The sequence below is a fragment of the Saccoglossus kowalevskii genome, chromosome 5 (genome assembly GCF_978046115.1).
Source record: "Saccoglossus kowalevskii chromosome 5, keSacKowa6.1, whole genome shotgun sequence".
NCBI classification, from domain to species: Eukaryota; Metazoa; Hemichordata; class Enteropneusta; family Harrimaniidae; genus Saccoglossus; species Saccoglossus kowalevskii.
The window spans coordinates 24,157,704-24,183,183 of record NC_140645.1 but is presented as its reverse complement, the minus strand read 5'-3'; the positions used below and the strand labels follow the sequence as shown (position 1 = coordinate 24,183,183).

The 25,480-nt window shown below is 37.0% G+C and overlaps 2 protein-coding genes across 2 annotated transcripts in view; one reads left to right on the top strand and one right to left on the bottom strand.

The window, feature by feature from the left end:
* Positions 1–728: 728 nt before the first annotated feature.
* Positions 729–1,649, bottom strand: LOC146745918 (uncharacterized). The gene has a single exon (XM_085498814.1). It carries the CDS (start codon positions 1,647–1,649, stop codon positions 729–731), a length of 921 nt encoding a protein of 306 aa, XP_085354940.1.
* Positions 1,650–6,122: 4,473 nt separating this feature from the next.
* Positions 6,123–25,480, top strand: part of LOC100370057 (nuclear factor related to kappa-B-binding protein-like) — a 29,067-nt gene continuing 9,709 nt past the window's right edge. Inside the window, exons 1-10 of the mRNA XM_085499248.1 lie at positions 6,123–6,201; positions 9,475–9,643; positions 10,254–10,390; positions 12,115–12,310; positions 17,394–17,509; positions 18,194–18,224; positions 19,401–19,437; positions 20,130–20,276; positions 21,353–21,450; positions 23,820–23,910. Of these exons, the coding sequence (XP_085355374.1) occupies positions 6,152–6,201; positions 9,475–9,643; positions 10,254–10,390; positions 12,115–12,310; positions 17,394–17,509; positions 18,194–18,224; positions 19,401–19,437; positions 20,130–20,276; positions 21,353–21,450; positions 23,820–23,910 (1,072 nt within the window). The 5' untranslated portion in view covers positions 6,123–6,151. The remainder of the gene's footprint in view (positions 6,202–9,474; positions 9,644–10,253; positions 10,391–12,114; positions 12,311–17,393; positions 17,510–18,193; positions 18,225–19,400; positions 19,438–20,129; positions 20,277–21,352; positions 21,451–23,819; positions 23,911–25,480) is intronic.

Below are 25,480 nucleotides of genomic sequence, written 5' to 3'. Positions count from 1 at the left end.
AAGTCGAGGTAATTTTATTACAATCACAATTTTAATGATAAATTATTCTCTCAGTTCAAACAAAACACAACAACAGTTTTGGCGGATAATTAATTTCGTTTTATTCACTAACGAAACAATGAGTTTTGCTGATCATGTTCGCCAGCCAACAAGACAAAAAGGCAGAATCACAAAACTGAAAATAACATCAAGATGCAATAATAACTAACAAAACTAGCAAGTAAATCATCAATCGATGCACGCGAAAAAAAACTAATAAAGAAAAGCAAAATAACGATTCGAGAAAAAGCAAATACAATTTTAAAAAAATAAAAATAAAATAAAACATTCACTTGCGAAAAAGCCCACCTCGGACAACAAGCAATGAAAAGGGTGGGTGGGTGGGGAAATCGAAAAGTTCACAGTTGACTTGAAAGCAACAAAGGACGCAACTAACTAACAATACAAAATTGCGCATGCGTGAAACAAACAATTTGCATAAATACAACAAGACAATTGCGCATGCGCGCAGTGCAAATAATAAAAATTCACGGGAATAATTAACCATTTTGAAATACAAAATTACACAATTATTCTCTCAGTTCAAACAAAACACAACAACAGTTTTGGCGGATAATTAATTTCGTTTTATTCACTAACGAAACAATGAGTTTTGCTGATCATGTTCGCCAGCCAACAAGACAAAAAGGCCAAAATAATAAAAAAAAAAAAAACGCCAAAACTGAAAATCAAAGAGTCAGTGAGAGATTCCCTTCCTCAATTGCAGTGCGTATGCAGGCAGCAGTACGGAGACGATGGCCGAACGACGATTCCATATACAATAAGTACGCTTGAGAAGACCAATCTCCTTGAGCTTTGACTGCATCCGGCTCAGCCCCTGATTGGAAGGCAAATGACGCACCGCCACGGCGAAAACTGTGTCCGGAATATGAGGCTGGATCAAGGCCAATCGCCTTCAGTAACAAAGACAGATGATTAGCGAAAGCTTGATGCGTTAGTGGATGAAGAGTGCCAGGCGTAGTCGGAATGAGAAAGGCAGGTGCATCGCGTGGAGCAGGCATCATCAAGACCATGCGTTTATATGCTGCCACTGGGCACAGCGAAGAGCCAGAGATTGCCAGCACAGGCACGTGCAACACCTTATCGCCAAACTGGATAGTTTTGGACCAGGTGACCCTGACCACAAGACCAATGTCATTGAGACGAATTTTCCCACGAGTGAGATGCATGCTGGCATTAAAGTCTGATGCAGAGCGTGGAACCACATTAGACTTCCTAAAGAAAGTGAAAAAGCACAGCAGGAATGCTGCCCAAAGCGTAACGTGAAGCGGGCGACGAAGATCAAGCAGACTGTGAATACGTAGTAAGATTTCTGGGGTGATTGGCAGCTTCCGCCGAACCAGATGTGGGGACAAACGTTGAATCCCGCGCAGCACTAGCTTCAATTCAAAGTTGCTGAGTGATGGGGGTTCCAAGCCCATAAACAGATGCAATAGACGAACACCGTTGAGATAATTGCGAATAGAAGCGGTCGATGCGAATGAGCGAGAGAGAAACTGCGTATACCGAATAAGTGTCTGAGGAGCTGCTGGGAGAGGTATCACCACGAAGAATCGACAAAACAGGAGAAAAGCTCGCCACTGTGACATAATGTTACGAAGATAACCAGTTGAAAATGCAGACTGCAAGGATCGCTTGGCTTGAACGTCCAAAGACACAAGAGAATCAACTGGACCTGCACAGGAATAGAAAACAAATAGATATTACCATGGTGCGGTGAATTTAAAGTTATCAATTGACACTGCCGCCTCAGACAACCCAAATGTGGACTGCAACTTCGCAACCCGTGCCTGGAATTCCGGCGAGAGGTGTGACCGACTTGGAGCATCAGCCAGATTCGTGGCACCAGCAACATGGATTGCTCGGAGGTCAAATTCATAACGTGCTTGGATGAATGCGATTTCCCGAAGACAGCTCAAGGCAAAGGAAGAATGGCAGCGGTGATTGTTGATAAGCGCGACTGTAGTTGTATTGTCTGAGGCAATCTGGATGCGGAGTCCAGTCCAGCGTGTAGCCCAGAGCTTCAGAGCGATGACCACTGCAAGAAGTTCCAGACAGTTGATGGATAGATCCATATCGATGATATGCATGGGAAATGGTGTGCGATAAAACTGGTTAACTGTAATGCCGCCGCAGCCTGTGAGACAAGCATCTGTGCATAAAACAGTATCTGGTGCAGACCAGGGTTGGTTGAGGATCATCGATATGCCATTATACTTGGACAGAAATGTCTGCCACCAAAGCAAATCACGGCGAAATTCATCATTGACAGCAATTCGCGAATGTTTGTCCGGAATAGAACGTAAAGTCTCTAACATCCGTGAGATGAAAAGTCTGCCTGGACGAACGCAATTTGAAACATACGAAAGCAAACCAATCAGGCTCTGAAGGTCGGAACGTGAGCAAGTTGTGCGATTATTCCATAGAGATAACTCCTGATCGACCTTCACCAGCTTATCCTCTGGCACAGAAATGGTCATATCAACTGTGTCAAAACAAGAACCTAGGAACACCAAACGAGTAGATGGGGAAACTGCCTTGGCAACCGACTCGTTTAGACCTAGCTCCTGCAAAACTGCGCCAAGTGTCTCAAATGCAGCGCGAGCATTGCAAGGGTGTGCAGCCCCTCCAAAATCATCAATGTAATTAATAATGTCAAACCCGCGAGACTGGACAATATGGCGGACTGCATTAGTAGCACGCTGACACATCAGAGCAGCTGTGCGAAGTCCGAATGGTGGGGCAATATCGAAGTAATATTTGCTGTCCCAGGTGTAGCCAAGTAAACTGTAATCAGATGGGTCCACGCGGAGTTGACGGTAGGCCCGACTAAGATCTCGCTTGAAGAGCAAGCAACCAGGACCCAGTAAACGGATTTGATCAGTCATTGAATCGACGGTGGGGTAATGCAACTTAAACTCCTGCCCCAAATACTCATGGCTGGGAATGCCGTCATTCACTGAGTAGCCCTCAGGAAAACTGAGATCCATAACAATGCGACGAGTGTTGGCATCCTTCTTGTCTACAGTCATTAAAGGTGAAGTAGTGAGGGGTGTTGAGAATGGAGGTGCATCAAACGGACCAATTGCTGCGCCGAAGGAGCGTTCTGTAGCCAAATAGCGTTCCACATGGTCTGGGAAAGAAATAGCAGAGTTGTGGTTTGCCGCGTGTGATGTTGGTAAATAATCACGCGAATAACTGATCGGCCAGCCGAATTCAAGGAAATCACAAATATCATCAGTGTAATCTTGAAGCAAGATACGCCAGTTGTGCATGTTGAGAGACGAAGGGACAGGAATGCGAGCACCCAGATAATTGTATGTACCTGTTGCCTTGATGTGGTTATGTAAATCCACGAAGTAAGCAGGTGGATGGCAGTCAGCCATGGATGTGGTGCCGTTAATGCAAGTAATATCTGTGCCCTTGTAGTCATTAATGCTTGAACCTGTACTAAACTGATTGCTGCCTGTGACATGCGTGGTATCACCGTAAATGTTATCGTTGACCGTAACAGCATCGAAATGTGTATTGTCAGTAGAAATACCACCCATGTGGCTGCCACCTGAGACATTAATGGTATCAATGCCTCTGTAATCGCTGACCGCAGTAGGTGCAGAATCAGGCTGAGAATTAATAATGTCCGTAGTATTTGCACCAATGTGAATGTTATCTGGCACATTACTGGTGTTGATGAATTCGTAATCGCTGACTGCTGTGGGCGAAGAATCAGTATGTGGAATAGAATAAATGTCAGTTGTATTTGCACCCATGTGACTGCTACCCGAGATATTTCCAGTGTCAATGCATTTGTAATTGCTGACCGCGGTGGGTGGAGAAGCAGAATGAGAATTAATAATGTTAGAGGTACCGCTGTGATTGCTACCCGAGAGATTAACGGTGTTGATGCATTTGTAATTGCTGACCGGTGTAGGTGGTGAATCATTATGTTGAATAAAAACGTCAGTAGTATTTGCACCCATGTGACTGCTACTTGAGACATTTCCAGTATTGATGCATTTGTAATTGCTGACTGCAGTGGGTGGAGACACCAAATGTGACTTAACGGTATTGATGCATTTGTAATTGCTGACCGCAGGAGGTGATGAGGAGCAGGCATCACTAATGTCAATTTTACCAGTGGCACCAGACTTGCATGTTGTTTTATCCAGTCACGCCGAAGTTGACATGTCCTTTCCTTTTTTAATTTTTGAATCTGTCCCAGGCTTCTGTTTGCAATGTAACTCGCTGTGTGCATTAAAGCGATTCCTGTATGTGAAGCAGTAGTTGATGTGACGATATTTGCAGGGGTCAAACGAGCATGACCCAGTTTCATTGAATGCAGTGCAAACGGAAATGTTATTGTTACTCGAACTTGTAGCAGCAGATCCTTTGTTCCTAGCAACAGGCTGTGACTTCAACTTATCCGGTGAAAAATCAAAGAAAACCTCTTTGACATCGGCGAAAGAATCTAACCACGAACGCCTGTGCGACTCAACCAAGCGTATCACAGCTGCATGGTAGCTACGTACAACTTGCCATTTGTATTGCGGCAATTTAACGAAAATGTCATGCAAGAGCTGAAGTCTCCCATTGCGCTCTGTTACAGACAAACTCGGGTTCTGTAACAACAACGTGTATCCTTGCAAGAATTGTTCCAGTGTCAAGTCATCATATTTTAATTCGTTTGAAGTGTAGAAACTTGCAATGTAATGCTCCGGTGAATTAGTAAATTGGCGATCCTTTGTCTTCATGGCCGTGGCGTGGGGTATTGTTCTACCAAAATGATCAAAACGCCACTCACCAGCATTGTGTTGTTCATCGCCAACTGTCCTGTCTACGCCGACCATCGATGCGAGAGGGGCGAGTTCCTCTTCGACTTCCTCCCTAAGGTGGGTCATTTTCCGCAAATCGCCGAGACTGACATTACCGGACGCACTGTGACTGTGTTGCCGTGGGTGATGGTGTATACCGGTGGCAGTGAACTCAACAGACGCCGAGTGATCGAATTCGCGTTCGAGTTTCGCCACTTCAGCTTCTAGACGAGTTTTCTCTAGTCTGGCTTCGAGCAATTTCTTCTTTTGATGTAATGCCTGGAGATCTGATGTCAAGGAAACGAAATCGTCAGCGATGTGTGACTTTGAGTCCGAAGAAATATCGTTGTGTTGTCGTGGTGAAACAGACAAAGGAAACTGATCGGCGTCATCATCAGAAACTGGTCTACCATCGCAGTGTTTCCCTGGTTTACCCCAAAAGTGGTCTTTAACGGGTTGTCGGCATCCAGCGCAATTGTGTTTCCTTTTACCAGACGACATTGTGTAAATGCGAAGCGTAACAAAAGTTCGTAATTGAAAACGAAATCGAAATCGAAAAGTTCACAGTTGACTTGAAAGCAACAAAGGACGCAACTAACTAACAATACAAAATTGCGCATGCGTGAAACAAACAATTTGCATAAATACAACAAGACAATTGCGCATGCGCGCAGTGCAAATAATAAAAATTCACGGGAATAATTAACCATTTTGAAATACAAAATTACACCATAACTGGCATATTTAAAAATCTGTGCATTTCTTTAGGGAAGGGAACTGCAGCTCTCTGGTCGCCCCGCAACGTATACCACGACCAAGAGAGCTGCATAAACTGCAGCAATCTCTTCCCAAACACTTTCTATAACTTCCATCTGCTTTGTCAGAATTGTACTCATTCAGAATACGTTTTAAAGTTCCCGCGAACTCCGCCATATTCAAATATAGTTCGGGTTTGACCCTACCAATTACCCTTGATTTGCATAAATGCATAATCAGAGGCAGAAGTGATTTACAGAAGCGCCATCTTGCGTGGAGAGTGAAACTGACAAACCCATGGGACGTGTGTTTGTTGAGACACTACTCCAATGCGGTAATCATAAATAACGCATTATTTGGGTAGCTTTAACTTTATATTCATTTCATTGCATTGTTCTATTGTATATGAGTGATAGAAAAGTACTAAGTGTCAGAAACATGTATTTTATTTCGTTAAAAACCGCCTCTGACTGTGGAATACAGTCGAATTTTCACCTTTGACCCATAAATTTACCCACAATTCTATGAACAAGTGCGACATTTTACACTTCCGTGTTCGAAGAAATTGTATTTGGTAAGTACCACAAAGGTAATTGCTAATTTACGGTAACTGTTACACAAATGTTGTCAGGTTGTCTGCATTATCCTGCGTGGTACCCACTGAATTTACCGTGCAGAAAATTGAATTGCGTAAATTTACTAACCCAGTTTAGGCGTCTGTTATTAAAAAATTGTGTCATGTGTACATACACTGTATCTGAATGTTGTTATTATTTTGGCATGTACTCGCGGCGTGCAAATGTCATCCAACCGTGCGATATGCGACAGATGTGGAAGATTAGGTGGGTTTCAGCGTAAAATTTAGCACTACTATATTTTCTCCTGTATACAAAAAAATATAGATTTTTCCCCCCAAACATTAGGAACCCGGGCTTCCGTCCACCGGGCTATAATGTAATGTCCATCACTGTCCATTTGTCTACGGCCGCTGGAAAATAGTAATTCACACCTGAAACAATAGCTGTTGCCAGACCAGGGAACAGCAAGTGAGAAACCCTGCATGTTTACACTTATAAAAAATGCATTTTCTCTGTTAGTTCTCGCTGTAGCAAAATAAAAATGACCTTGACCTCCACAAATTGTGCATCCAAACGCTTTAAGCAAACCTACATTTGTCTCCTGATTTCGTAACCTCTCTTGATTCAGGGATCATTTCCATCACAAGGAAAAGTGCTTGCTGATATTTAGTGCCCCCCCCCCCATCACTATATCTACATGCTGAAATCAATCTGACATGATGTCCTTGCCCCAGGGGATCAGTCACTCACCAACTGTCACAGAAATAGACCATTTTCTCCGTTGACTGCGAGATACCCAGTTATGCGTGATATCAAATGAAAAACAAATGCCATAGCATCATAGTGGCTTCTCAACATGTGGGGTTCGTCAAACACAAAAACGTTTGTGGATATTTCCATGCTTAATAATGTGCTATACACATTAGATGATGATTAATTACGATGAGGTAAGGATATCTTGACAGTATTCCACTCCCAAGGATTGCTATTATGACATTGAGCTATGAAAAAGAAACGTAAATTCAAAATAAAATCGTTCAATCTTTGTAACAGACGTACGTGTTCGGCACACCTTTCATGCAATATGCAAGATTTCGAGGTGAACGAAAAATCACCTATTATTGGCAGGCTTTTATCATAATTACATAAATCAACTTTTCATTTCCTCAAAAAATGTGTGTTGGTGGGGATAAAGAAACTAAAGATTTACTTTAATTAGCCATCACAAAGAAATTGTTTTTGGTTTTGAGTTATTGAAAAGAAATAGTGACAAACCAAAAAAGATGTGACAGCTTTCAAACAATTATTTTTTGTTTATCATGTGCATAACCTAAAGAGTCAAGCATATTTGCTCTTTGAAATATGGATGGTATCACCATGGCTACCATGTATGTAATTTGTATATGCATAGATCATTGCAAAGACTATCCAGTCTAAACTATCTCACATTCATTTCAGCAGCTGAAATAATATTGTATGGCAGCAGACTGTGGTCACAATGTTCCTGACGGACTTCTTTTTATTAGTCCCCGTTCGGACGCAGTCCGAAAACGGGGACTTATGTTTTGCCCTGTGTGCGTCCGTCCGTCCGTCCGTGATCACCTGTATCTCGAACATGCATGGACCGATTAAGTTCAAACTTCACTCATACATCACACATTATATGGGACATATGCACATGCATTTTTTTCATGATCCGATTAACGATAGCCGAATAGCGGCCATTTTAAGGCCGAAAATGCATCAAAATCGCACATTTTCACCATTCCGGACCCGGATCTCAGTTATGCATGGACGGATTTTGTTCAAATTTGGTGCATACATTAAACATAATAGGACCTTGATGCACGTCATTTTTTTTTTTGGATCGGGTTCGAAATGGCCGACTGGCGGCCATTTTGTTTTAAAGAATTCAGTTCTGGATCCGTATCTGAGACATGCTTGGATTGATCGAGTTCAAACTTCACACACACAAGCTACATCATGTCATAAATATGTATGTGCATTTGTTTCATGATCTCATTAACGATAGCCAAATGGCGGCCACTTTAAGGCCGAAAATGCATTGAAATCGCACATTTTCACCATTCCGGACCCGGATCTCAGTTATGCATGCACGGATTTCATTCAAATTTGGTACATACATTAAACATAATAGGACCTTGATGCACGTCATTTTTTTTTTCGGATCAAGTTCGAAATAGCCGACTGGTGGCCATTTTGTTTTAAAGAATTCAGTTCTGGATCCGTATCCGAGACATGTCTGGATTGATCAAGTTCAAACTTCACACACACAAGGTACATCATGTCACAAATATGTATGTGCATTTGTTTCATGATCTCATTAACGATAGCCAAATGGGGGCCGCTTTAAGGCCGAAAATGCATTGAAATCGCACATTTTCACCATTCCGGACCCAGATCTCAGTTATGCATGGACGGATTTCATTCAAATTTGGTACATACATTAAACATAATAGGACCTTGATGCACGTCATTTTTTTTTTCGGATCAAGTTCGAAATAGCCGACTGGCGGCCATTTTGTTTTAAAGAATTCAGTTCTGGATCTGTATCCGAGACATGTCTGGATTGATCAAGTTCAAACTTCACACACACAAGGTACATCATGTCACAAATATGTATGTGCATTTGTTTCATGATCTCATTAACGATAGCCAAATGGGGGCCGCTTTAAGGCCGAAAATGCATTGAAATCGCACATTTTCACCATTCCGGACCCGTATCTCAGTTATGCATGGATGGATTTTGTTCAAATTTGGTACATACATTAAACATAATAGTACCTTGATGCACGTCTTTTTTTTTCGGATCAAGTTCGAAATGGCCGACTGGCGGCCATTTTGTTAAAGAATTCAGTTCTGGATCCGTATCCAAGACATGTCTGGATTGATCAAGTTCAAACTTCACACACACATGGTACATCATGTCACAAATAGATATGTGCATTTGTTTCATGATCTGCTTAACAATAGCGGAATGATGGCCATTTTAAGGCCGAAAATGCATCAAAATCACGTATTTTCACAATTCCAGAACCGGATCTCAGTCATGCATGGATGGATTTTGTTCAGATTTAGCACAATGTGTTGTACATATGCAGGTGCATTTCGGTCATGATCTGCTTTGAATGTATATGTCACTCAAATATGAACGGAACGGGGACGTGTCATTGACAATGACTTGTTTCAAAAAACTTAAAAAGTTGGAGAAGTTGTGACACTTTCAATTGATTGTGGATTTCTTACAGCTTTTCAATCCTCATCATTGACAACATGATGATGCCTAGTGATGACGATGATGATAGTCTGGATAGCGATATCTGGAATGGATCATCATATTTCAGTGATGGACTCAGATTAGAAGCCTGCCAGTTTGGTAAAGATGAAATAATGCTACCAGAAGAGTTTATTGAAAAGGTAAACAAACAAAGCTTGGTTCTTTTTTTTTCTTGCATGTGCAATATATTGTGGATATTTGTTCCATGGATATCTCTAGAACCAATCACATTTACATGTACATATGGTTTGATTGCCATTTATTTCTCAAAATTCACTTGGAATTTAGTGCAGATTTCAGCATTGAAATGTATGCATATTACTGGTAGTTAACTAATTTATTTTAAGATGTTGCACAGTGATCTCACAAACTGCTAATTAGATTTCAATGGTGCTGGATTGAAATTTGGGTGGTCAGGCATACTCCACAGACCTTAAACCACATACATGTACATGTGTAATATGAGGTTATTAGAGGATATCGAATAAATGAACCTTGGCTGGCAAATATAGTTTCTAACTGTCATACTTACATCACCCAATTGTTGAGCTCGTGCTGGATATTTTCATCACACTTTTTACCATACCACACTGGAGATTAAATAGAATCAACAGTGTTAATTGTATCTTTATCAGATTATTGCTTTAAAGCTGTATTATCTGTTGAACTTATTTAAAGTCTTTAATATATGTAGTAAAAGGAACCATTATCATTTTCTGAAATACACATATTTTGTTTTTGTTTTTTCAGCATGAAATATTTTCAGAAGTTATGAGTATGGAGACCTGGAAAGACGTTTTAACAGAGGAACAAAGAAAAGACCTCTCTGCACTTTTGCCAAGCTTCCCGGACGATGATGATAATGCTGAAGAGGAGGAAACAATAAGGTGAGAGTGCAGACGCAATGATGAGAAACCATCACATGAATGAGAGGCATCACATGAGTCATGTGACTGTGTTTGTGATGTCACTTTGTTTGTCATGTGACTTCTGCAACCACCTGTCATAAATAAAATCTCAGACAGATAGCCAGTCGGAATTCCAATCCCAAACTACTAAATTAAAATTTTTTTTTATTATTTTGATCTTATTACCGTAAAATCTGTATTAGAAGATGCATCCCTAATAGAAGTCGCATCCATTCTATTTGAATAGTTGAGAACCAAAAATTCATCATTTCTCATATGTGCAGATGCTCTAATAGAAGTCGCATCCCCTCTGTTGCATTGTACCATTTTAATAGAAGCCGCGGCTTCTAATACAGATTTTACAGTAATATACAAAAAAATGTCTAATAATCTTTCTGTATGGATCAAAATTTAGGGGATTGAGGTAAAGAAATACAAAAAATGAACAAAAAAATAAAATTGCATCAAAATTTCTAGTTGTGTTTCTGCATAGATTTTAGGGATTGAGACAAAGAATAAATTAAAACAAATAATAATTGTAGAAAGAAAGAAAAAATTATATTAAAATTTGTAATAGTGTTTCTGCCTGAATAAAAATTTAAAGATTGTGACAAACTGCTGTCTTCGGCAATAGGTGATTGTTGGAAAAGGTGATTTTCCATTCAACTGCGAGATCTCGCTGCAAAAATCGAACAATTTGATTTGAATTCGAAGTTCTTTATTTCATAGCCCACATCGAAAGGTCGATCTTTGACAGTGGAATATTGCATTTGAATACCCTTCTTTGATCAAAATTAACCATCATCAAATGTGAACAGCACATGGAAATACATTTTGTATCCCCCAAATTACTTTCACCTAAGGTACTAGTAGGTTGTAGCTATTCAAACTAAATAAAGTATAGACAATAAATTATTCCAATTTTTTTATTTCAAAAGTGTGGTAAATATATTTTTTAGCGAAAAAGTGTCTAAAAAGATGCAAAATAGACACTTTAGAAAGCATTGTTTCATAAAAAAGGAATAACAATTATCAAAACTTTCTAATAATTCTTGAGAACCATAAGAACCTATTAGGCTTTTTTCAGCTGTCTGTCTAATTGTCCTTTTCGACCAGTGATCCACATTTGATTGAAAATTTTTAGTTTTTACAAACTGGCTATAAATAATCAACAAGAAATATATACTATTATGTTTGAGGCCACAGAGCAAAGCAACTATTATCTTGCATTTCAATACAGTTTTTAGACAGCCATTTTTTATTTTCTGGCAAAAACTCTGGCACCCATTTCACAATTTTATCACCATAAGTAACCAAACAAATTTTTTCAGATATGGTGAGAATTGTTTACCATGATAGTGTATTTATTGTTGATTATTTAGGGTTTTTTTGTAATTTAAAAGTAATTTTTATTGAAAACTGGGCAGGTTAGTAAAGATTTGACCTGTCAAATGAAATTTTGTACCTGTGCTTCTCTAAAATGACTGGTAGACAGGCGGCTGGCTAAAAAGTCCATATATTTTTTATCTGTACCATATTAAAAATACTTACAAGTATAATTTGTTACCATGTGTACGCAAACAAAATTTCACGAGATTGTGAGAATTCTATACCATTTTCATTGATAATTGAGTTTAGAGGGAAATTACCCCCTTACCCCCCAACCCCTTTTTCTTAACTGCAATCCTATTTTATTTCCACAGGCGACTTTTCAGTGGAGACAATTTCAAGTTTGGAAACCCGTTGAGTCAATTTTATTCCCTGCTAAAGGAAGGCTACCTGTCACCTAGTGTGGCTAAATACGCTGAACTATGCAGGAAAGCAAAATATAAAGAATACAAATACTCACAGCAACGGTACTATCATAAATTACTGAAAGATGTGTTAATTTCAAGACAGGTGAGTTTAATGTATACGTGTGTGTGAGAGCCACCTATAGTTTACAAAGTGCCCTCTAGTGGTTGATTGCCAGATGTGAGTTTTATGTATGTGAGCGCCACCAATAGTTTGCAAAGTGCCCTCTAGTGATGGATTGCCAGATGTGAGTTTCACATCACATATGTAAGTGCCAACAATAGTTTGTAAAGTGCCCTCTAGTGGTGGATTGCCAGATGTGAGTTTCATGTATGTGAGCGCCACCAATAGTTTGCAAAGTGCCCTCTAGTGGTGGATTGCCAGATGTGATTTTCAGGTATGTGAGCGCCACCAATAGTTTGCATAGTGCCCTCTAGTGGTGGATTGCCAGATGTGATTTTCAGGTATGTGAGCGCCACCAATAGTTTGCATAGTGCCCTCTATTGGTTGATTGCCAGATGCGAGTTTCACATCACATATGTGAGCGCCACCAATAGTTTACAAAGTGCCGTAGTTCCACCTACTGTAGGAGAAAAGAGAAATCATTGGATTGATTTTACTTGTGAAGGAAAACAATACATTCCTTTGTCAAATGAGAATATTCAGATTTCAATTTACCCCATTTTAGCTAGCTGTAAAATATGTAAAAATTAGACACAGTTAATAAAAATATATCGTATAAAATGTATTGAGCAACACCCAAAGTCGTCGTTTTCTATTCCTTTTTTCTTGATATAATTTTGTTTTTTTATCTAAATTTAATTTAAAAAAAGTTGTATTTTAATGATCCAGTATGACAAATGCAATCTTTGTTTTATGTGTTCTTCTTTAAGAAAATATGGTATTAGGGGCTTAACTCTTCAGTGGTTTTGATGTTACCTAGGTAACTGCCTCCAGAGTGTATATAAAATACATGTATCAATTTTATAGTCTCATCAACAAGACATGTCAAGCATGGAATACCCCAATTTTAGGTCTCCTTCATTTTCTTCATTATATTAACAATGCTTTTGACTTTCATCTTTTTACATTAATTAGTACTGTAAATGAAATAATTATTGACTGGTTTTTGACTCCCATGTGCGAAGCACAAAATGGGAGTCTTTGCAGTTAGTGTGTCTGTATGTGTGTGTGTATGTGTGTATATGTGTGTATGTGTGTCCGACTGTTCCACTGCTATCTCAAGAACCATACATCGGTTTTTGATGAAACTTGGTGCATAGATGCTCTGGGCCAATGCGCAGATTTGATTAGGTTTTGGTAAAAATCCATGCTCGTTAATTACCTAATTTGCATGATAATTAGCTGATTTTTAGCTGTTCTATGATTGTTCCATTGATATCTAAAGAACCACTCATTGGATTTTGATGAAACTTGGTACATAGATGCTCTGAACTAATGCTAGGTTTTGATTAGGTTTTGGTTAAAATCCATGCTCGTTAATTACCTAATTTGCATGATAATTAGCTATTTTTTAGCTGTTCTATGACTGTTCCACTGATATCTAAAGAACCACTCATTGGATTTTGATGAAACTTGGTACATAGATGCTCTGAACATATGCGCAGATTTGATTAGTTTTTGGTAAAAATCCGTGCATATTAATTACCTAATTTGCATGATAATTAGCTATTTTTAGTGGTTCCATAACTATTCCACTGATATCTAAACAACCACTCATTGGATTTTGATGAAACTTGGTACATAGATTTTCTGAACTAATGCTAGGTTTTGATTAGTTTTTGGTAATAATCCGTGGATACTAATTACCTAATTTGCATAATGATTAGTCAATTTTCGGTTTTTCCACTGATATCTCAAGTACTAATCATCACATTTCAATGAAACTTGGTACATAGATGTCATATGACACTGCACAGACCTGATAGTTTTTATGGTAATATCAGTACATGTAATTACCTAATTTGCATAATTAATTAATTTTCAGCTTTTGATATAAGTAGTGAGCATTACATTTCAATGAAACTTGGTACTTACATACTCAAGGACTATGCAGAGATTGATTGTTTCGGATAAATATTTGTGCATATTAATCACCTAATTTGCATAATTAGTTAATTGTCAGCTTTTCCACTGGTATCTCAAGTACTAATCATCGCATTTCAATGAAACTTGGTTCATAGATCCTTTAGGACTATGCAGAGACCTGATTAGTTTCAGGGTAAATAATTGTGCATATTAATTACCTAATTTGCATAATTAATTTTCAGCTTTTCTACTGATATCTAAAGTACTAATCATCACATTTCAATGAATCTAAAATTATGCAGAGACCCAATTAGTTTTTGGTAAATATTTGTGCATATTAATCACCTAATTTGCATAATTAACCAATTTCCAACTTTCACACTGATATCTCAGGTACTACCATAAAAACCCTCAAATAAGAGCCACTTTGTAACACTTTCATTTCTGGGTGGTGCTTATTTGAGGTAACATGTTGACAACCCTGTAGCCAGTGGCTCTTAAACCAGGGTCATCAAACTTTTTCATTGTGAAATAGGGAAGGGGATAGGCAAACACACACACAACCAAAACAGACAAGTAATTATTAATGATGTAACATTGCAATTAATTTATTCTGTAAAAATACTGTTATGGGAATAACAAATGTCAAATAAATACGACGATTCGACGTTTCATCGACAATGTGTAGCAATGCCTGAAGTCACGTTTCACTGACAATGCGTAGCGATGCCTGAAGTCGGATTTTGTAGCACTCTCAGTGTCTGACCCAACACTCAAATCACTTGTACAATTGTTTACCAAGTTTGGTACGGCAAACTTTTTTCTTGAAAACTGGGAATAACTTGCGTGGCTGTGGCTGGCGTGGTGGTTGATTTGGTGACAATATAAAATAGTTTCGGATAGAATTGATCTGATCAGCAGCGACAGGAGAGGACATACTTGCAAAGGAAGCATGGAACGAATGATAAAAATGATGCCCAATCACTTGTATTTATGGCAAAAACAATAAATAAAAACACATTTTTCTATAGATTTGTACAGCTTGGGTACTTAGGCATTGTTTTAATTGCGCTAGACGTCTGACAGTACAGCTTTGGTTTATATTTCCTGTTTCATAATCAAGCCAGCTTATAATGATATTCACGTACTTCACAGTCCACGCAAACAGGGTCAAACTATAGCCCCATCCCTATATAACCAAATACGAAACGATACCGTGAAAGTAACAATTACATGTATTAAAAATAATTTCCTGTGACCAATCGGAGAGACGAAATCATTCACGAAAGCCCAGGCCTGTTACAAGGCATTTTCTGATTGGTACAAGTTCAGATTATTTTCAATTCTCACAAATAGCTAATTTAAATATTTGGGTCAGGCGGGTCACGTAGACTTCACTTTGCTGTAAGACAAGTTGATCGCACAAGTTTGTGGAACTAATCCATTCGACTTCAATTTTGATTATTTTCGGCAAGAGAGTCCTCTCCAAACTAATGCCAGTTATTTTGTTACTTCCCTGAACATTTTGTCTCGAATCATCCAAAAACGAACGTCTCAAATAAAATGCAAAAAATAACCCAAAATCACGATCAGCGAGAGTGGGCTGCGTAATCATTACATTCTCACAGTCGGAGCTACGTCACGATCCCTCAAACGTTGCCAGGACCGGATTAACACCTCTGTTTTCCCCCACGCTAACCAAATTCCCCCCACGCTAAGGAAAAAATCTTTTGTTTTCTGCTGACTTCCTGTTCCGGCCGGTCCGTCTGTGAGAATGTATTTTCGATACCTCCGATTTTCCGATAAAGGCGTTCTAAAATCGTGACGTTCTTTACTTGGTTATAAAGACAACATTGACAATGAATATCTCAACGTGTCCTTCGGTGTTTCGGCAAAAAACATACTAGTAGTTACTACTGAATAGTTTGTGAATTGGTCGATTGTGTGTCAGAAATATAAAATGGACAAGTTGACAGTCACATTCACGCTCTCAGTGCATTTCTTTCGTCTATCATTCTTCCGTTCTCAATTACACAGGACATCAGGCAAGTTATGGGGATAATCTTTATTTGTCTCACACCTTCTGTGGGGCAATAAACAATGCAGGTGGAAGTGAGGCATGACAAGCTCGGTGTCTGCCTGATTGTAAACAACCGGGCGGCTGGCGCTTATTTCAGGGTTCTTATTGACAAAACCACTCAACTCTTGGTGGCTCTTAATGGAGGGTCAAATGTAACAAATTTTCACTGAGTGGCTCTTAATTGAGGGTGGCGCTTATTTGCGGGTTTTTACGGTAATCATCACATATCAATGAATGTTTATACATGGATGCTGTAGGACAATAGACAGACCTGGATAATTGTGGGTTAAAATCTGTACATATTAATTACCCAATTTTCATAATTAACCAATTTTAAGCTTTCACACTGATATCTAAAGTACTAATTTCCATTTTAATGAAACTTAGTACAAAGATGCTCCAGGACAATGTACAAACCTAATTAGTTTGGGGTAAAACTCTGTTCATATTATTTCCCCAATTAGCATAATAATTCATAATTTTTTGGTTCTAATCACATTTCAATTAAACTTGGTACATAGAGTTTTTGTTACATTGCGCAGACCTCATTAGTTTACAATCAAATCTGTTCATGTTAATTTTCTGATTTGCATAATTAGTTTTCAGCTAAGTAATTTCAAATTATATTTAATGTGTCTCCAATACTCTCAGCACATGGGAGTTCGTTCTAAGCTTTCTTTGATTAATTTCTCTATTTTCACTGTTTGCTAAATTAAATCCACATGAACATGTGGAATAACAATATTTCTCAATAACAATACTTATTGTTTTCTTGCCAAGTTTGTGAAATTAAAACCTAGTTATTCAAAACATCAAAATAGTGAAATTAAATTTCAGTGAAAATTAAATGGTTTTACAGTAATTTATCTATTCCAAAATTGCAACTAACAATTTCCCAACATAACCCTGGAATTCACTCCATGTCTCAGTTAAACATTACCATTATAGACCTACAAAAGAAAGCTAATAGAATACTCAATACTACAGACCAAACTTTACCAATATAATTTTGTTTTTGAGTAAATATTGTCCTCTTCATCATATTATGCATTGTTTCAGAAACTGCTAGGTCTTGCTGCACACAGTGGTCCGGATACACCTTTGATAATAAAGAAGCCAGCAGAGAAGCCTTACAATAGCACAGTGGAGTATAAAACGAGTTTACAGTATTACAGGTGGGTCAGTAGAGGTGGTATTTCTACCAGATTACTGCAAAACTACCTGTCGGTTTGAAAAATTGGTTCACTGCAGATGTGCAAACCATAATTTATCAATAGTATTTAGTATACATTTTCTTGTGAACTGAAAAACTCTTAACATATACTATACTACCATATACTTCTATTGACACAGAATTTATCTGCTAATCACATATAATCCCGAAAATATAGCAATCATGTAAGATTAAGACTCGAGATTAGCAGCATGATTTTGCCACCTTACAGACTAGCTAAATTTGTTAATCCTGCATGCTGCATTAAAAGATTTGCTCTAAGTTTCCACTTGCAATTGGCACATGCAAGTTTAGCCGGGACAGCAACATATTTAAGACAACGATTTTACAGTTAAGTAGAACAACATGTCAGACCTGATTATGAGGCCAGAAGCCTCATTTTCGAATACAACACTAGTACAGCCAGTGATGTCATGATACCCTGATTAAAATGTCATTTATTTTCTCATTTGCAGAAGCCTCATTTTCGAATACAACACTAGTACAGCCAGTGATGTCATGATACCCTGATTAAAATGTCATTTATTTTCTCATTTGCAGAAGCCTCATTTTCGAATACAACACTAGTACAGCCAGTGATGTCATGATACTGTGATTAAAATGTCATTTATTTTCTCATTTGCAGAGTTTTACAAGAATGTCGACAAGAATGTGGGGCAAGTATCTTATATTTCACGAGTACGCCTGAATTAAAAAGGGCAATTCTGATTGGTTATATCACATCCCATCTATACATATAAACCAATCAATTTTCAGCTTGTATCATTGTTTGCAATCTATTGGATACTGTCTACATTTGCAATTGCTTAGAGAGACAAATGTGACTTTCGATTTTGGAAATTGTTGCCTGGGTCAAAAATAAATATATAAAGAGAAATAAACAACAATAAAGTAAAAAATAAACTAGGTCTTAGTAAGTAAGCACATGCAGATACAGATAATGGCTTTGGTTGAGTTTTCTGTGCAATTTTCTTTTTTTATTTGTAAACTTGTTGTAATTTATTTGTAAACAAGTAAGATTTATCTACCCCCGGTATATGTAAATGGTTCAGATGACAATATGGAATTGTTTTATGGGTTCACTACCTAAATGGAGCCCAAAATAAATCTTTTCATACAGAATGCAGTGGTTTTGCTGACAACAAAAATCTGATACTGATCTTGCTGGTTTTTACTAATGTTATTTCTCTTTTTGAGTTACTGTAGAATACTTTATTTTCGCTTACAATTTATTTTCGCTATTTTCGCTGAAGGGATGATTCCGTGAAAATAAAATTCAGCGAATATACTTTTTTTCCTATATTTCACATTAAACTCAACAAAAATCAGTGAAAATAAATTCCATACAAAACACCCAAAAAGCCTTTTCAGCGAAAATTAATTCCAGCGAAAATAAAGTATTCCACAGTAACTGCATTATGAATCGCTTTTGATTGCTACCCCACTATGACCCTATGCATGTGATATTACATGCGTTCGTCACAAGTTTTTCTACTCAGTATGTACCAGTATGTATAAAACTTCAGCAATACTCGTCAATGGGATAGACAAGAACATTTGAATTACTGTAAAATGACTAATTTTCATTGGGTTTAAATTTCATTTATTTAGCATTTCAGGCATATTCAGTGGGTTTTAAACTCACATTTTCATCATTTAGATAATGTGTTCTATGCTAAATTTTACATATTCACTGGGTTTTAATTTAGCCCATTTTCCAGTCATCAAAATAAACAAAATTAAAATCCAGTGAATTATTAACTCTTTTACAGTACACTAAACCTGAGAATAACCTTTATCATTACAATTAAATATAACTGTTTTTAATTCAGGAAACCGATACATCATCTGAAGACGAAGCATTTCCAGGTACGCTTATGAAATATTGATGTTTGTCACTGCTGCTATCATTAAATAAACATTTGTTGATAGGTATCCAGTTGGTAAAAATAAATGACATTGAGATGTGAATCAGTCTGTACATGTATCAACAGTTTACAGATGAGATGCACATTGATCTGTTTTGTTGTGATCTCTTACATAATATATGTCAAAACTTTTCTGTAAAAACTACCACCTAGTGGTGAGATCTGTATGCATTTCAGTGCATTTCAGAAAAAGTGACCTAAAATAAAAAAAAATCCTTATATAGTTCCTTTTTTGACAGAATTAATGATTTTTTTGGCTTTGAAAAAAATGAGGTTATTACAAGGATACTGAACTGATTTAGCAAACTTCTTTTTGTGGGGTCCGATCAAACCCTGGGGGCAGCCATGTTTGTTTTTATTATTAGAGAACGCTTATGTACGTAATCGTTTCGTATTTGGAAGTCATGTTTCCTAATATAGTAGGATGAAAATAACCCGCGCTGTAACTTATGGTGTTACTGTGACAGATGTATAATAATGCTTAATTTCAGAAATGAAGGTGGTAAATTATAGAACCCATTCCAGATATTGTGGTCAAATTATGGGTCCCTTTTACCGACATATACATACATGTATAAATGTTTCCAATGGATGTCTGTATCTTTATTTGATGTGGTATTTCTTGTTTTGTAGGGACTCCCTTGGGGGACAGGAAGAAAAAACGACTAAAAAATTCAGGAAATACATCAGATATTCCAAACACTCCAACATCACCGAGAATTGTATCAACATTGATGCCAAAACCCGCAAACACTGGACCACTCGGCAACAATCAAACTGGTAAATATGCTTTTATTTAGTTTGAACTAAATTATGTTTCATGCCCTCAATTGTCTATACATGAGTTGAACTGTAATATATTCATTATTTTTTACTCCTGTGTGCAAAGCACACAATGGGAGTCTTTGCCGTTAGTTTGTCTGTATGTGTGTGTGTATGTGTGTTCGTCTGTTCCACTGATATCTTGAGAACCATACATCAATTTTTAGCTCCGCTGTCGACTTTGTCGGGCGGAGCTTATCATATGAGTGATTTTCCTCCGTCGTCCGTGTCAATGTTTAACTTTTTCGACTTCTTCTTGAAAACTACAAGCCTGAATGCTTTGATACTTGGTGTATATGTACCTTGGGTAGACCTCTCTTAGATTTGTTAATTTCGTGGTGATATCTTCAATTATCTAATTTTGATGATTGTTTTTGTCATTTTTGGTGAAAAGTGATATTTTTGAATTCTTGTTGAAAACAGCAAGTCCCATTGCTTTGATACTATACATATTGTTTTAATTGAAATGTGCATTGCTAACAGCGGGGCTATCTCAGCCGACTGGCTTCTTGTTGATGAAACTTGGTGCATAGATGCTCTGGGCAATTGATTAGGTTTTGGCATGATTAGTTTTCAGCTTTTCCATCAATATCTCAAGTACAAGTAATTTTGAATTAATTTTTAATATGTCTCCAATACTCTCTCAGCACACAGGAGTTCTTTCTAAACTTTCTTTGATTTTTTTTAGCTCCAATAAATACAACTGAAATATATTTTCAACATTTTTCATACTTTGTCTTTCTGATGCCTGTAATCTTTGTTTTCTGCATACTTTAATATTTAATATATACTGCAAACCAATATGAATCCAACAGTTGTCAATGTTTTTCATCATCAAATTTTGTACTTAATTTGCTGTATTACTAGCAGATGTACATTCCTATCATCAAAATAAGTAATATTAAAATTTTTGACCTATATGTGCTTCTGTTGTAGATGCAAGCGATTATGTTAAATAAACTGAATCATTAGAAATATCAAGTGTTGTATCTTCATCCCCTCCTCAAATAAATGTTTCCTTTTTACCATTGCAGCGCAGTCAGTACACACTTCTCATTCTGGGTCTGAGATCGCAGAAGATGATTTCAATAAAATGATCAATTTGCATAGAAAAAGACGTGCCAGGAATGATGTAAGTTAGCAATTCCAATACTGTAGCATAATGTGGAATACTTTATTTTCACTGGAATTAATTTTCGCTGAAAAGGCTTTTTTATTTTCACTGATATTTGATGAGTTTAATGTGAAATATAGGAAAAAAAGTATATTCGCTGGTTTTTATTTTCACGGAATCATCCCTTTAGCGAAAATAAATTCCAAGCGAAAAAAAATAAAGTATTCTACAGTACATTATTTTCCCTTGGAATTAATTTTCACTATTTTCCCAGAAGAAGTAAAAATAAAATCCAGCGAATATACCCTTTTTCCTATATATTTCACATACAACTCGCCAAAAATCAGTGAAAATAAATTCCATACAAAACACCCAAAAAGTCTTTTCAGCGAAAATTAATTCCAGCTAAAATAATTAAAAGTATTTTACAGTAATTCATTATTCACCGGTTGTCATATTTGGTATTCTGGTTAAAAGGTGCTGGAGGCTGCTATCTTTTGGTTTTCTTTAAATATCTATTACGAGTAAATAATTTTTTTTTCTTATTTTTATTGTCAAGGTGGATATCGGGGGGGGGGATTTGGCACGAGAGGGCACCATCCGATCTGAATGGAACGTTTCGACGTCAGTCGCCCGTAGCCCATTGTCAAAGCAACAACGTCCCGTTTACAAACAGATGAAATAATTTCAGCAATTTCTTTACAGAATAATCCTCAACAAAACTTAGAAACATTTCATAGACAAATACAGGCTCCAAAATTATGTCTATTGCAAAACAATTCAACCAACAACCAGTTTGACGCCACAATTTATTGCTGGAGCCCAAGTTCTACGCGTGATGGTATTGCGTTCAAATCTTTTCTATTTCAAACTGCGCATGCACACACACTGTGGTTTCTCGAAATGCATACTATATAGGTAACTTGTCACTAATAAAAGTCACCGAAAACATTTTGAGCAATAGTACTAGAGTGAAATATAAACGTGCCTGTGCATTCTCCATGAATATCGCAACTTGCTATGATCATTGTAAAGAGAAAATCTGTGCTTACTTTCAACAGTTAGCTGAAGTCCGATCGAAAACGTGTCTCAAAAAATACCTTTACATCATTTTTTCTGATAATTTTTCCAGCTCGTAACGATAGAATCAGTCAATTTAGAACTACCGGTAACATGTATGCTATCGGAAAGCATTTTGGCACAATTTTACTGAAAAGACAGTTTTTCATTGCTCGTGAATATTAATTTATGCAAATGAGACGAGTATTTCAACCAATCGTGTCATGCAACTCCCCCCCTGGTGGATATAGTTTATATGTTAGTTATATTACAATTTAAGTATTCCAATTACGGTATCTACTAATTTAACGAATCTTGAAAATACTTTGTGGTATCCTCGTAATAACTTTATTATTATGCATCTGTTCCTCCCAATGATACATCATGGGAATGTCGAAATCCAAAAAGTTTAGAACAGAATCAGTGAACATCTTTCTGTGGAGTCCGGTCAAACCCTGGGGCCAGCCATGTTTGTTTTTATTATTAAAGAACGCTTATGCGCGTAATCATTTCATAAATACCCTGTAAAAAACCACAAAGTTACAGAACGCTGTAACTTTTAGTGTTACGCTGATAGATGTATAATAATAATATATATAAATTACTTCTTTGAACACCATTTTCTTGTCTGGAACAAAAACTATAATATACCGGTACATAGACTGGCAAAGTCGGGACTTCTTTTTTGTTTTACAATAAAAAATATAATTGTCAATTTAGCCTTTTTAACGTGAAAGAAATCCTGACTGGACGCATCTGCATTGGAGTGAAAACCGGAGCGAAATCACTCCGGTGATTATGCTAATTAAAAGATGTTGACTAACATTGACAACGAATCAAAGTGCATCTGTATACGTCATCTCTTATCTATGTTAATGTATGTGACCTTTCACTTCTGAGTTCCCGGCTATTTTGAAAGACTACTTATATACATTGGCTATTTAAATCGACTGGTTTTCAGTAAAAATGGGTGAAAGTATCGCCGTTACACTTAAACAAGTTAAAGTATCCATCTCTGCGATCAAATCGAATCAACCTTTAAAAGGTCACGTTTACTTTCACACACACGCTCATGAATAATCAACGACTTCATGAATAATTAATATCAGTGTAATGCCTGCAGATGTGTCCAGTAGGAATTTCTTTAGGTATCAGGTTAGTTTTCGCAATCACGCTAAAATGACTAAAAAAGAAAATTATTTCTTTTTGTAAAACAAAAAAAATGTCCCGACTTTGCCAGTCTAACCGGTACAGTGTCTTTCCACATTCTGTAATATTGCCCTCTGGTGGCAAGTATTCAGTGTTCTATTACTTTGTTTTTATTGCAGGATCATCCTGAGTTGGACACTACTAATATTATCCTGCAGGATGTTATTTTACGGACAAATCCTCATAGAAAACTATCTGCAGCTGCGGCAGGTCAGTCCATAACATTTCCGTCAACAATTTGCTGCATCCCCATTTTACAAATATGTAAAAGACACACTTACAGAATAAGCTAAAAACATAAAATATTTTCAAATGGTACTTTTTCACCAAAGAATATAATATATTAAATGTAGACATCCTGCCTTTACACTCTGACCCATATTAATTTGAGAGCACTGGAGTAGTAATTCTCAAAATATATCTACAATATAACTGAATGTCAAAGACAATTAAAGCCTACCAAAAAAATCTAGGTTAAATTAGAAACATCATATTTTGCAGCGGAATTCTCATCACCAATCTCAACATGTCATGATGTATATATTGGCCAGGTGATGCAAATATGCGTATGCAAAATGGAAATTTAACTTTATTAAGACTTTTATTATTATTATTGTTTGATTGTAATTTGCCGTTAAATTCTCTGTGGTATGACTGTTTGATCTGTAATCAGGTGTCTCTTACTAATAGTCACTTCTCATTGGTTTTTGGTGAACACCAAATCTAATCTACATACTGAGCTGCGCTCTGTCATTGGCTGGTAGTTTTGTCTGATGGCTTCTTATAGCAACAGGGAAAACAAGTTAAATTTTTTTTGTAATTCTCCAAGTTACTGAGCTACTACAACTTGTACATCTTCTGAAAGCTTAGATATAGGCCAACACTGTAGTGCATATGCTGTTCCAGTGTTTATCTAGTGTTTGAAGTTTCTGCAGAATCATTCATAAGTATTTTTGTGACTAGTTTTTCGTGACATTGAAGTGTCATCGATTTCTTTCATCTATCTTTAGTTTTCTAATTACAGCCTGTCAAATGTGATTGATGCATTGTTGGTAGAATATCTTTATCTACTCTGTTATAGCTAGAAAACAAAAGCAGAGAAAGAAAAAGATCAGACACAGTTCTACAACGATACTAACATTCTGTGCTACAACGATACTAACATTCATTAGAGATCTCAGTTGCATGACTGAAAGTGTTAAAAACCGTGTCTTCAGTAGTCAAAAATGAAAATGAAAATTTGGACACTGGTACTAAATTTGTGATAAAATATTTTTTGCCTTTAAGCATCTGCCTGCCGATTCTGTTTTTCGTATGAGTGATTGTCCGTCGTCCGGCATTCGTGTCAATGTTTTACTTTTTCAACTTCCTCTTAAGAACTACAAGCCTGAATGCTTTGATACTTGGTGTATTTGTAGCTTGGGTAGACCTCTCTCAGATTTGTTCATTTCATGATCATATCTTCAATTCTCTAATTTTGGTGAATATTATTGGCATTTTTGGTAAAAAATGATATTTTCGACTTCTTGTTAAAAACCGCAAGTCCAATTGCTTTGATATTACATATATAGGTACTACATGTGGATCTCTCTCAGATTTGTTCATTTTGTAATGATATCTTTAGTTCTCTAATTTTGGTGAATATTTGTTGTCATTTTTGGTAAAAAGTGATATTTTCGACTTCTTGTTAAAAACCACAAGTCCAATTGCTTTGATATTACATATATAGGTACTACATGTGAACCTATCTCGGATTTGTTCATTTTGTAATGATATCTTC